This window comes from Anopheles ziemanni, chromosome 3 (genome assembly GCF_943734765.1).
Source record: "Anopheles ziemanni chromosome 3, idAnoZiCoDA_A2_x.2, whole genome shotgun sequence".
NCBI lineage: Eukaryota > Metazoa > Arthropoda > Insecta > Diptera > Culicidae > Anopheles > Anopheles ziemanni.
This window is the reverse complement of record NC_080706.1, coordinates 15,526,447-15,539,464: the sequence shown is the minus strand read 5'-3', so window position 1 is coordinate 15,539,464 and position 13,018 is coordinate 15,526,447. Positions and strand designations below refer to the sequence as shown.

Below are 13,018 nucleotides of genomic sequence, written 5' to 3'. Positions count from 1 at the left end.
TTGGCCAATATTTAAAATTCATGGAAAAAAGTCGTTGTCCGTTAGCGGAGTTTGGCAAAAACAAAACGTATTTTCGTGAAAAACAACTTTGAGCAAGAAAACAATATAGTTTTTGAAAACAATAACTATCAAGATAGAAGGTGATAGGTATATTTTGAAAGTTGTCCTTCCTACTTTCCCTGACTTTTCATTACCGCTTCAAAGAGTCAACGTTTTGGTCGTTTAAGACGTTAAGCATGCTATCCACATGCTTGAGTTTTGTTTTGCGTATCTCACGTTGATTCTCATTCAACTTGGTATGATTGTTTATAAAAATTTAGATTTTTATTAAAATTCGAGGTATACAGGCTTGATTAACATCGTGCGTGTGCAAGATAAAATAATGGCAACCAACCGTTCATTACGCGGTCAGAGCTATCCACGTGCTGCGGCAGGCTAGCGTATGCTTGGCGCGGTTTAGATGTTTGGCCAAGCTCCTCCGATTAGATTTTTACCCCGATAGCGGAACGTGAAGGTTTTTATCGTGAACGGTTTTCCGTTCACCGCCAGCGGACACTCCTTGTCTGGGCGGGTCTGGAAGCACACGGTGTACAGTGCAATCTCCAACTCAGGCGACGTGCCAACGAATAGTGAGTTCGATGGTTTCTGCAGATTGTCGAACGTTAGGCGGACCTTTGCAATTTCTCCTTTCTGTGAAAAGAATAGAAGCGAATTTTGAGAAACGAAATCACGAACTCTCGACCCCCCGAGGGTACGTACCGTGCCAAGTTCCATCTTCTTATTCCAACCCTTGTAGTCGATACGGCCAGCCTTCTCCATATCGTACACGTACAGCCAGTTGTGCAGACCGATCATCGTACCATTGCTCACTTCGTTCAGGAACACGTGCTCGAATCCGGAGCTACCAATCTTGCCATTGCCGCGCGAGTAAAGCGTAAACCAGATGGTCTTCAGCAGTTCATGGTGCGTCTTCGGGTCGGCCGTCACGATGCCCTTCTTCTGCAGGAACAACATGGCCTGGCGCATCACGTTGGTGGCCAGCAGCGCATCGACGAAATCGTTCTCTTCCTTCTTCTCCAGCGGCGTCACGTACTCGTTGGTCATCGTGTCCAGCTCGTAGTTGTTGAACAGGGCGTGCATTTTCTCGATCGTAGGAATGGCGTAGATCTTGGCCTCGTCCACCGTAAGGAATCTAGAGGTAGGTGATTTAAAAAGTAACCGTTACATGAGGCTGGTGAAAACTTTATGAAAACTTACGGATTCGGTGCCTCGTCCGTGTTGACGAAGGAAGAAGTCTGCTTCTGGTAGTTGATAGTTACATGTTTGCTCGGGCTGTTCGTGTCCTTGGTGAACAGCAACTCGGACAGAGCCATCAGTTCCTCATCACTGGCCGGTCCTTCGCTGACCGTACTGGCGGATGCCGGGGTGCTACTGACCTTGGCACCAGCCGTTCCAGGGGTGGTCGGTACAAAGCTTACACCAGACTTTCCACCGGCGGCAGGCGGAACAGTTGGTGGCGTACGTGTCCACGCGTTGGCAACGGTTGAAGTTGGCACAGGTGCCGGTGTGGGACTACCACTGCGAGACGTGGGAAGAGCAGGGAAGGCATCCTTTGACTTGGGAGTCGTCACCGTCGTCGTCGGCGTAGTCGTCGTGGTCGACGCCGTTGATACCGGTTTCGGGGTCGTGCTTGGTCCTCCGGCCACAGGCAAGACAGATTTTGCGGTCGTTACCGTCGGAGCAACGGCACTTTTTGCCGTTGTGACCGTTCCTGGCTTCACCGTCGTGCCCGCCTTCGTCGTTGTCGATGGTGCAACGGTCGTGGTGGAAGTCTTATCCTTCTTTCCAAAGAGTCCGCCGAAGAAACCTGTCTTCTTCGTCGTAGGAGTCGCAGGCGTAGTTGTGGTTGTGGTAGTAGTGGTCGTAGTCGTGACCTTCTCTTCCTTCTTCGAACCACCGCCAAAGAGTTTACCGAAGAAACCCTTCTTTGTCGTCGTGGTCGGAATCGGAGTGGTGCTCGGGGTGGGACCTGCTGCCGTTGTTGAGGGAGGTGTTACACTGGGATCCACCGGGGCGTATGAAAGAAGGGCCACATTGGGATCCTCTTCTTGTTTCTTTTTCCCAAACCATTGTGCATCTGTAAGGGTAGAATATTTAAAAGTAGGTAAGAGTATGAGAAGTTGATCACCCGATCTTCACCTTAATGGGAATTCGATTCAATGGCAAAACAACTCTTCAGCGAACGTACGATCGGAATACTTTCACTCGTGTTGCGATAAATGAACACAACGGGGTGGTAGAAAGTGATCGTTACACAACCTCTTAGGTATCGACTTTTAAGTGGCATACTTTCCTTGAGCCAAACAAGCGTATTAAGTCACCTTAAGTGGTTCACACCGGTTCAGTGTGGAGTATGCCAGACCGATATTTAATCGGTGACATTTACTAAAGCCTTTGGCCACCTTTGTGGTCGTCATTTAAAAGGTATTCTACCGTGTTCTCGCCTTGTTTTTCCTGAACGGGCTCTGATTATCGCTGGAAGCAATCGTTAGCGAACGTTGATGGGAAAGATTATTTTAAATATTCCTCCAGATTGTGCTGATAATTGAGGAATTGAGAACTGACATCATGCACCTTCGGTAAATATTGCTCGATTCCCGGAACCAAGAGAAACTTGGTGTGTTTGATTGGAGGTACACACGCGTAAGGCTCAATGCTTATCGGTAAATAATAAAAAAAAAACTTATAACTCCCATCATCAGCCACCGAAGGAATCAACAGTTTCGGTCGATCAGTTCAAGACGTCCGGTTCTTCCCGGCGAGACGTTAATTGAGAAGAAAACAACAAAATGTTCGCGTGTCAAGAAGGTCAAGCACGATTGGGCACAGGGAAGATGCAACTGAAGAGATCACTAATTATCAGAACTCTCACAAATGGTTGGTCTAACGGTCTTCCGTTTGAATAGGTTTAATGCTTGCTCTGTTCATTTTGAATCCACCTACACGCATCGAGATGGCTTGGCTTGCGTTCGATACCTAGCATCATTTGCAAGTTTAACCGGGTTCAATTGAATCAATCAATTCGTTTCAGCGATCGTGGAAAAATGGAACCGGCACGAGGCAGACAGATCGCGTCGCGACCTTCGCTGCGCCATCGAATGTCACTCGGTGCCTGTTTGGTATTCCACACCGGATGACATCAGAGCCCCTCCGTCTCCGATCGATGTGGTTGCGCGTGAAGGTGTTTGACCCACCGTGACCAGCTGCACCTCGTGGTTCCCCCATTTGGCCTTTGGGTTGTTGTTTTACGTTCTAGTACAAGTTGCTCACGAGGAACCGGAGAAAAACAACAAACGTTCCGCTTGGTATACACTACCTATAGCCAATGCTAGGCACAGCAAAACAATAGCTCCAATCTGAAGGGTCCGCATCCTGTGGCCAGTCGTTGATTACTTCGTGTGGTTCCGGAAGGTGTATTCACTAATTATAGCACTGCTTGGAAAGGAGACCAACAAAACCAAACACAAATAACATTAGCAAATCACTGCCTACTCTGATCCGTACCGACCGGTTCCTACCTGAGAGACTACCAAATTGAAGATCGACCGCTCTGATCGACGATCAACGAGCAACTGCATACAGCGAGAGGCCGCGATCACAACATCGCCACTTCTCTCGAACACCAGCTGATCACCGTGATCGTCAGCAAAAGAGAGAAGAGGTGCTTTCCTAGAAATCTCGCGTCTAGGAGGCATCTTCACCAACATGAACCGACCGGTTCCTTTATCTCCGGTTTTATGTTTTCTTCCTATCCGCAGGATAGAAGATTCACCATATTTCTGACTTTCTTCCTTGCCGTGAACTCTCTTCTATTCAAGATGACCTTTAATGGCCGCCCAGGTTCGTTCTTTGTGAAAGATTATCTCATCCTCCTTGTAACCTTGAATGTTGCAGAAGAAGCTTTCTTACTCTTTTCCGTTGTCCACCTTTTCGAAGTCAGCCATCTCAGGGGCAAAAGGTTTGCTACATCCGACAAAGACCTTGGCAAAGGCTTTATGCTGTCTGACAGTGGTGATACGATGATTGCAGCGGAGTTTGGACGGTTTATGGGGCCTAGGTGACCTCGTTGGCCCGTTGGGATTGTGTTGAACAGTGGAATAGAGGAGTCTTTCTTGGAGACTCGAACATAAGCTACCACTTTAAGACTAATATCAATTAGAGTGCGTAGGAAGAGACATGACCGAATGCAAGAAAGAAACATAGATATTGCTCGTGGGAAACACCTTTTTCAGCTAATTGGTTTTAAGTAATATCGATCAACTACTCCCGTTGATCAGTGTTGGGCCTTAAACTGAGCATTTCGATACGTTACCATTTTATTCCATTGCCGTTCGATTAAGAATTGATGGTATGAGATAAGGAATCTAATCGATTTTCTACACAGAACATCTGCTGATGTTCAATTCAGTCTTAGTTTAGTCTAGTCTCGAGGTATTTTAATTAGTTTTTAATTTCTGTAATTTCTTGTTTGTGCAATCATGAAAATTATTACTTATAACTACGAAAGGTGCTGCTAAGCACCCACAATTTGAATAGTAATAATTGGCCTTTACAAAACTTGACTAAAACCACGCCATTGGGCTATGAGTCAACTGCCTTTTCTGTTTAGTAGCTCTTTACCGGTTCTTGGTTTAACACAACACAAGATGAAACTCGTGTCGGTATTATCGGTATCACTTTGCTTGGCATTAGTAGCTCCCCAAAATCTGCTACATTCCTTGGTTCCCTTCTTCGATGAAGCGTTTCGGCATTCGATCCGAGAGCTGTGCCTTGCCGGACTGGATCAGCGGGACGTGTTTGAGGTGCTTGTAGCGTTGCCTTATCCAAAGACTATATTGGATGGTAACATAACGTTCAGAAAGCTAGAAGAGTCCTATCTGGTCATACTATTCGCGGACGTTCGCAGTTGGGTGAGGCTATAGGCAACCGGCCAGACGTTTTGAAGCAACGTTTATCGTTCCTGTTTGTATTCTTTCAGAGCACTCTGCTGGAGTCGATTCAAATGAGAATTATGCCAACAGAATACACACTCTGGCAAGCGAAAATCCTGGTCCTAGTAGAAGATGAATACCTCGAACAGCGGGCAACGATGAGCATGTTGAGTCAGTTTTTCCGTCACTATAGAATTGGGTTTTGGTGCGTAACGGGTGAACGCCGGGGAACCCGCGTGCGGTACATTTTGGACCTGTCGGCACAAGGAATATTGCTCGACGGACCGATGGACTTCCAAACCTTGTACACCTACCGTCGGTTGATCATTAATCACACCCTGCCGATTCGTTATCAGGCTTTTACTTCGTTTCCATACACCTTTACGGATGCGCAAAATATTTGGAATGGCATCGATATTCTTGTGTACCAGAAACTGTTCGACTATCTTCATCTCAGGGCCGTTTTTCATTCCGATTTAAAAAATGCCCAAAATGGAAATGACGTAATCCAGATGGCTATGGAGAATTTAGCCAACAAGACAGTCGATGTAACATTAACACGCCGACAGATAGAGACCACCGTGTTTCCCATGATCGTACTCCCGGAACCGATGGTCATCTCTCTGGTTGTTCCGAGAAGAGCAACGCCGGCACTTCTGCGCATCCTGTGGCGTCCTTTGTCCGAAGAACTTTGGATAAGTATTGCGTTGTCTGTGGCTTTCGTCCATGGAGTCAAACTTTTGGCCAACACACGCACCAAGATGGGAGCAAATATTAGGCGTTTCCTAAAGAACCATCTGATGGATACCTTCATCTCAGTCACGGTTGACGTGGTCTCCTTCGTTCTGATCGAAAGCTACCTAGCGCAGATCACATCCTGCCTCTTGGTTCACCAGTTCCAGCGAGATCCAGCAACGTTGGAAGAATTCTTTGCCACGGACATTCCCGTGCAGGTGTTGGAGCAACAGAAAGCGATGATATCTAATCTGGAACCACGGATATCGCATGCCCTCCTGGCCCGTGCCGAGGTCGTCCCGATGTTGGACGAATTTTCAACCGACTACGCCCACATCGATACAACGGCTCGAGCATCCTATATGCTTGCTGCACACACGAAACACGATGAAAGTGGCCGCAAGCCGCTATTCATTCTACCGGAGCCGCTGGCAACTGTACGGATGGCGTACTTGTTTAATCCGGTCGCGAAACCCCTGCGGAACCTCATGGCACTGAATCTTAGCTGGATGAGCGGATTTGGGTTCATGGTCGAAGCCGAACGACTTTATAATAATCTGCTTCAGTATGTCTTGAGGCGAGCCTCGCTCGGTGAGGACTTGATCCAATTAGACAATCTGGAACCGATCGGGATACTGTTGCTCATTGGATGGGTCGCTGGAGCGATCGTTTTGTTTGGCGAAATATTCATACATACGCTACAAACACGTAACCAAGGAAAGGTTCTAGGATTATTATTTAAACTTAAGTGAAACGAACGTTGTTTTTGATAAGCCTATTTAATTTTAGTTGCCTAAATCACCAACTATTGAATTAGGAAAAATGCTTTTATTATGAAGGTCTCTAATATTTTAACTACTCATTTTTAAATGAGCACAAAAACAGTTAAGTTTTAAATAGTTGTGGATAATAATGGATCAAAAATCATATCGAGTATTGAGTTGATTTTTTATTTGAATTAAATATTATACTATATTTATTTTCTGGAAAATAATTGGGCAGCAAATGCTTAAACCAATGTTTAACCTCATTCAAGTCCGAACCCTTTCTACCGAAACTAGTTATAACCGATTTCATCGTCCGCTATGTGTTATCAACACGTCGGTGATATGTAATTGCAACCTGAGACCCCCTTCTCGGTGTATCCCTTTCCAAGCACTGGTTGAACATGACAAAATCAGCGACAAAAAATAATCATTCAACAATCAATCCGGGGCCAATCCGCCGGACGGTGGCAGTCGAAGGGCCACGTTATCTAACTGGTTCGATTAGTGGCGTTCGATTGGATAAGATTGCCGTTCGAATTTTGGTTCAACCCCGAAAGTCCGAAACGTCGGTATCGTTTAATGCACGCATTCAGTTGCCCTTGGTCGGTTGGTTCCGTGTGAGCTATTTTTCCTCTCCGGTGGTTCCGGATCAACTGTGAAGTGTTTGTTTGTTGGAATTTGGGAACGGAGGAAGTTTACGGCAGAAACAATGGTCGATAACGCTGACGTTAGCCCGTACCGGTGGGCCGATCCGGTTCCGCTAAAAACGAGCGTCCAGCGTGCCCGGGAACTGTTCGAGCTGGTGCTCAACGTCGTGCTGTTCTTGTTCGAATCCGTGCCCCTCTGGTGGGAGGCACTGGTCGGGTGCTTTGTGGCCCCGCCCGCCAAGAACATTTCCGGCCAGACGGCTCTGGTGACGGGCGGTGCGAACGGACTCGGGCAAGCGATTGCGATCGCACTGGCGAAGGAGGGTTGCAACGTGGCCGTGGCGGATGTGGACGAAGTGAACGGGCGGGAAACGGTGGCCAAACTGCGCCGCTACAATGTGTCCGCCGTGGCATATAAGGTATGGCAGACATCTATTCGCTTGTGCTGTGATCGATGACGGGTTATCGGTAGACTGATTTTCCTGGCTCTCCTGGTGTTGGGCAAAGGTCGCGGGAGATAATTTCTGGAGACGTCACGTCGACAACGTGTTGCTATAGTATTTCGCTGAATCGTAATCGCTGGGTTGTAATTACTTGCCGAACGCAGTTGATGAATAATGTTTTACGTGTTGGACATACGGGACGAAAGGTCAATTTACAAAAGAAATTATTAAACATGGTTTTAAATTGAATTATTTTAAAGGTTGATGTATCGGACTACGAAGCCGTGCGGCAGCTTGGACGGGACATCGAGCGCGACCTCGGCCCGGTAGACATCCTGGTCAATAATGCCGGAATACTTCCCACAAGCTTCTCCCAGGACGGCTTGCCTTCGCACTGCAAACGTACCATGGAAGTGAACGTACTTTCCGGATTCTGGGTAAGTACAAAAATCCCTTGTAGCCAGGGAAGAACCGAGGAAATATTTTCACACAAACTCCTTCTCTCCATCAGACGACACAAGTCTTCATCGACAGCATGGTCCGCCGGAGAAAGGGTCACATCGTGGCGATCAGTTCGCTCGCTGGTTACGTTGCGCCCGGGTGGGCGAAAACGTACGCCACGACCAAGTTTGCCATCCGCGGTTTTATGGATGCCCTCGAGGACGATCTGTACCTGCGCGGACAGTCGGAGCACGTGCGCACTACGACCATCTTCCCGCAGGCCTTTAACACACGCAAACAGGCCATCAGTGTGCTGAAGGCCTCTTCGTAAGTACCTAAAACAGACTAAATAATTTTTACAACATTGATTATCCCTACACCTTCTGGCCTTCCAGCGGACTTACTCGTCTTCCGATCTACGAACCGAGCGCATTAGGAGAGACCGTTGTAAATGCGATCAAAACCAACCAGCGCAAGGTTGTGGTGCCAGAAACAGTGAAACCCTACCTGCTGGCCATCTTCGAGTAAGTTTAGAGACATTCGATGAGTTCTATAAAATCCTCTTTTTTTTATTATGATTGTCCGGTTTCCAGGAACATGCCGATCAAGGTACGACAATTGCTAACGAAAACATTGGCGCAGGGTGAAGTTAAACTTTTAGATTGAATACCCTTGAGACTGACCAAAAGTTTAGCTGCAATATGTATCATTTACCGTTAAGATGATGATAAAACAAATAAACAATGAAGAAACTTGATTCGCGTGCCTGTAGTTGATTCGATTGACGATCGGATGGTCCTACGCGACTAGTTTTCGGATAGGAAACTCAACAAACTACCATCGGGGAGGACAGCTTTCCACTTTGTATTACATCTATAGTTTTTATTTTCTCTCGATAATTCCATCCAGTTCAGATTCAGTATATTTGTTAATTAGTTCCTCCGCCGCGCGCGTTTTCGGCTAGTAATAACGTAACGTTCATAGTCTTCCGCTTGTCACCTCCGTAGGCTCCGTTTGCTTAACATCTCTCCGGTCCGTTCTTCTTGGTTTTACAGTACTCTGCGTCGTAATAGTAGGAGCGTCTTTACAGTAAAATCTTCCTAATAACATTCGGCCTCAAATCGCATGCCACCACCACAGGGGGCTACACACAGGAGGGGAGTGCAGCTTTTCTTTTCCACTTTTTCACATACCCTTATTCCAACGATACACACACACACACACACAGACACACAAAACAAGATCAGGCCCAGCCTGTGGGGGCAATCGTTTCCTACACTCAGATCCACTGCCTTCAATTCATATACTGTTGTAATTATTATTTGGTTGGCGAATAATTTCTTATTCATTTATGAGAAGTTTACCCCCGTCGCGTGTTTGTGTGTGTGGCTTCCAACTGCTGATCATTCCAATGAAGGTTTTAAGCTTCTAAACACCATTGGGGTTGGTTTCCTTCCACAGCACGATCGTTAGTCTAAATATCTGCTCGCTAGTGCTACCAGCATTCAAGAGAGTCGTTGAGAGACTTTTCCTTCGTAAAGAACCAGTGGCTCGTAGCCAACACACTTAAGTTGCTAAGCAACAGCAAGGACATCCCCGGGGGGGTGGGATGCACCGCTGTTGACTCCAAGAGTTACATAAACACACACACTTATACAAACGTTTATGCTCTATGCCTTCACAATAATGACACGAATTTTCCTAAAGGGTCGAACACAGTGGCCGACACAGGCGTTGATCAGGGGGTGTGCACACGTGAGAGAAGTGATAGTCTGCTAATGCCTACGAATGATATCCTTTTGTGATACGGTGCTAACTTTCCCGCCCGCCCCACAAGCGATAGTATGGCAGGTTTATAGTGTGCCGATTGAGTTTATTTACAGCAATTACTTCCCTCCACCCAGTTTCTGTCTAGGTTTTGCTAAATAGTTTGTCCTTCCTAAATCTCCACCTCCAACCAGCTCTACACCAAAAGTCTACGGATCATCTGTGTTATCTTTGCTGTTATTGGTCCATTTCGAAAACATTACGCCAGCACGCATGGCCCCACGATGGCGGGTGACGGTTTACGGGGGTTCAGAATGGGGTCCCATCATTTTATTTTCCATCAGATGGCTTTCGTCACCATTGCTCCCTTTCATTGGTTTTATGGGAATAAGATCACTAATGGCACATGACATATCACGCCGTTCGCTCTTTCCTTTCCTACGCGGATATCGTGGCAGTTTGTGCAAACATTTCTATTCTGGGCATCGCATCGGCAGGTCGATGATTTGCTACCGCCAGCCAAATTCACACACACACACACACATGCCTCGTGGAAAACACTCTTTCGTACGCTAATTTGACATTTTTGAGATCCTAGACTACGGTGCACGATGGCTTACGATGTGAGGCTGTGATGCTGCGATACCTTTACAACTGTGCTTTAACGTTTATACTCAACTTTTTCAAACGGTTTGGCCACCGTTCCGTTCCGCATGCCGTATCGTTTCGGGTGGATTGGGCCCACTTTCCACGAACTAAGGATTGATTGTTTCATTGGGTTTGCTGCGAAGCATTGTTTTTTTTTTCCATCCAAGTAGCCGTTTGTTTGTTGAATTGTTTGTTTTTCAGCGAGCCCAAATTGCACCTAGGAGGTCAGTCAGGTGGGATTATTAACGGACTTTCAAGTTTACACAGCCAACTCCGTGAAACTAAGCGCGCACAGTGTTTGTTCGGAATAAAATCGTTACATGAATCTTCAAATTTGAGGAAATCAAAACACTTCTCGGCAATGACTTTTTTTTTTACATAAAACAACGTAAAAAAATAAATACAGACATGGGAAATGATAAATACAAATAAAATAGAGCAGAAAAGTCAAATGACAACGAGCGCGATATACATAGGACATGCCAAATCAATCCTACAAGCTAGAGAGCAATAGAAATAGAAGTTAATATGCATTTGCGTCTGCTTGTTGTTGTGCATTCCTCTATTTGCTTCTCCCGCGCTGGACAAAAGTGTGCCAGAGGTGGGCGGTTTTTGGGAGTCGATGATGGTCATACGGTGGTCATAATATCTATCGAACAACATTTTGCTATTTCTACTGTAACGGACTTTCGTTTGCGGCTAGTGTAGTGTAATGTTTCCAAATATGAGCAGGCAATCGCTATTGTGTGTGTGGTTGTTTTTCTTTTTTCTCTCTATCTTGATTTTATCGTACACATAAATACGTCGCATTTGTAAGCATTGAGTAGACAATTGGTTTTCTTTGTTTTATTATTATTTATAATGTCGCCTGCAACATGATTGTTAGTCATATCTAATAATATCATACATCTAGGTGATACCGTTCGCATTCGCCCAAATTCTCTATGCTTTCCATGCTCTTGTCTTTCGTTTCATTCTTTTCCATATCACCCTCATATATGTTTGTTTCATATACTGTTTACAATTTTCTTTAAATGTTTGATCCTCTTTGTGATTTAATACAACATGTTGTGCACTTTAAACTTTCCAATTTCAACTTTCCGATTGTGTCATAAAATCGATACCACGTTCGTTGTGGGTTACTCCATTTGGGAGAGTAGGAGAGACAGAGAAGTAAAACCAAAACGAAAACAAAGTGCGGATGATGAAGATACGCCAAAGAATACGGAAATGCACTAATTGATTTGTTTGATGCACTTGTTTGTTCTCACAGTGGCACTCGCATACAGTCTTCGGTAAGGATAGAAGAAGCTCGGATTAGTAACGCTAACAAGCATTCGGTCAACCAGGGAAAGGAATTATCTATCGCATTGATTATTACGATTAGTTCTATTTGTCTTGGAGCTTGTCGCACCAGCAGGGGATTGTTGTAGCAAAGCGTTTTTAATCCTGTTTGCACATTTTCTGCGGAATTCTTTGCTAAACGTCCTATGCAACTTTCCTACTACTTAACTTGAATTGATGAACCATCAACTTTACCTTTCTGATTGGCTTCTCATCCGTATAAATTCGGGTTTGCCACTACCACTGCCAACAATGCTTTGTCTCTATAACATTCCGTCCTCGTCTACGATCGGTTTTTAAATTTACAAAGCCTTCAGTTTTGGCTAGACCGCGTTGAGTTGAGTTTCTTTTCATCTACTGCTGCAGTAAGTTTGGGTTTTTGGTTCAGTTTACAGTCTCCAGTTGGTGTAAAATTGTGGTCAGTAGAAAAACGGGAGTTCTCGTCCAAGCGGGACGCGACTGATCGCGGTAGAAAAACTGGGAACGCATGTAATGGTTCGATCGGAAGGTAAGTGTAGTGATATGTTTCATTAGCAGATCTGTTCCTGGGCTGTAGTTTGTTGTAGTGTGAAGCTAGAATATCGAAGGGGTGGGTGGCTGCCCTCTACCTGCCCCATGGCCCGTCCCGCTATCGCTAGGTTATGTACTGCTGTCTATCGTATTCGCTATCCCGTACAATGGGAACCATATTTATCTTTTTAATAGTATCATTTGTCGAATTCTTTTACTAATGTCCTAACGTTTGGCAATATATTTATTGTTTCCGTCCACAACTGTCTCCGCGCATTGTTGCAGAACGATTGATAAACCAGCCATTAGGCTCTCTAAGCACTGTGATCATAGAATTACTACAAACTTAAAGAAATAAACAGTATTTTTATAAATAAAATAAAACAAGGAACTATTGAATATGATAGATTAAAACATAATTTCGAATTTACTACATCGTTCAAACAAAACATTCGTAGATATTTACAGTGATGGTCTAGTAGATAAAAAGCTAAAGCTTGGTTGCGTTACGACTTCAAACCTCGCTTCCACGTGAGCTAAAACATGCCGTGAGGCTAGGGCTAGGGGGGTTGGTCAGGTCCTGTCCGGATCAAATGTTTCCCAAATCACCACCACCAATACGTGAGCCACTCACCTGCCGCGTCTACCTAAAGCCCTATCGCTCCCTTTCTACCAGTGGATTTTGGTTTTCTTTTCCCAAAAACTAGATTAAATCGTTTCGGTTT

General features: G+C 45.4%; 2 protein-coding genes across 2 annotated transcripts; one reads left to right on the top strand and one right to left on the bottom strand.

Moving 5' to 3' along the window:
• Nucleotides 1-456: 456 nt before the first annotated feature.
• Nucleotides 457-3,431, bottom strand: LOC131287249 (endoribonuclease CG2145-like). The gene is made up of 4 exons (XM_058316281.1): nucleotides 3,377-3,431; nucleotides 1,258-2,137; nucleotides 760-1,192; nucleotides 457-690 (listed from the first exon to the last, which is right to left on the bottom strand). The coding sequence occupies exons 1-4, from the start codon at nucleotides 3,429-3,431 to the stop codon at nucleotides 457-459; spliced, it is 1,602 nt and encodes a 533-aa protein (XP_058172264.1).
• Nucleotides 3,432-7,202: 3,771 nt separating this feature from the next.
• On the top strand, nucleotides 7,203-8,690 carry LOC131284200 (estradiol 17-beta-dehydrogenase 11-like). The gene is made up of 5 exons (XM_058313055.1): nucleotides 7,203-7,559; nucleotides 7,844-8,020; nucleotides 8,095-8,351; nucleotides 8,420-8,548; nucleotides 8,618-8,690. The coding sequence occupies exons 1-5, from the start codon at nucleotides 7,203-7,205 to the stop codon at nucleotides 8,688-8,690; spliced, it is 993 nt and encodes a 330-aa protein (XP_058169038.1).
• Nucleotides 8,691-13,018: the final 4,328 nt, after the last annotated feature.

Bases quoted from the DNA above. Each gene is read 5' to 3' on its own strand.
- LOC131287249 (XM_058316281.1), bottom strand. From the start codon at position 3,431: ATGCGGACCCTTCAGATTGGAGCTATTGTTTTGCTGTGCCTAGCATTG. The intron at 1,193-1,257 runs GTAAGTTTTCAT...ACCTACCTCTAG, and splicing joins ACGGACGAGGCACCGAATCC to ATTCCTTACGGTGGACGAGG. The intron at 691-759 runs GTACGTACCCTC...TTCTTTTCACAG, and splicing joins AGAAGATGGAACTTGGCACG to AAAGGAGAAATTGCAAAGGT.
- LOC131284200 (XM_058313055.1), top strand. From the start codon at position 7,203: ATGGTCGATAACGCTGACGTTAGCCCGTACCGGTGGGCCGATCCGGTT. The intron at 7,560-7,843 runs GTATGGCAGACA...ATTATTTTAAAG, and splicing joins TGTCCGCCGTGGCATATAAG to GTTGATGTATCGGACTACGA. The intron at 8,352-8,419 runs GTAAGTACCTAA...CTGGCCTTCCAG, and splicing joins AGTGTGCTGAAGGCCTCTTC to CGGACTTACTCGTCTTCCGA.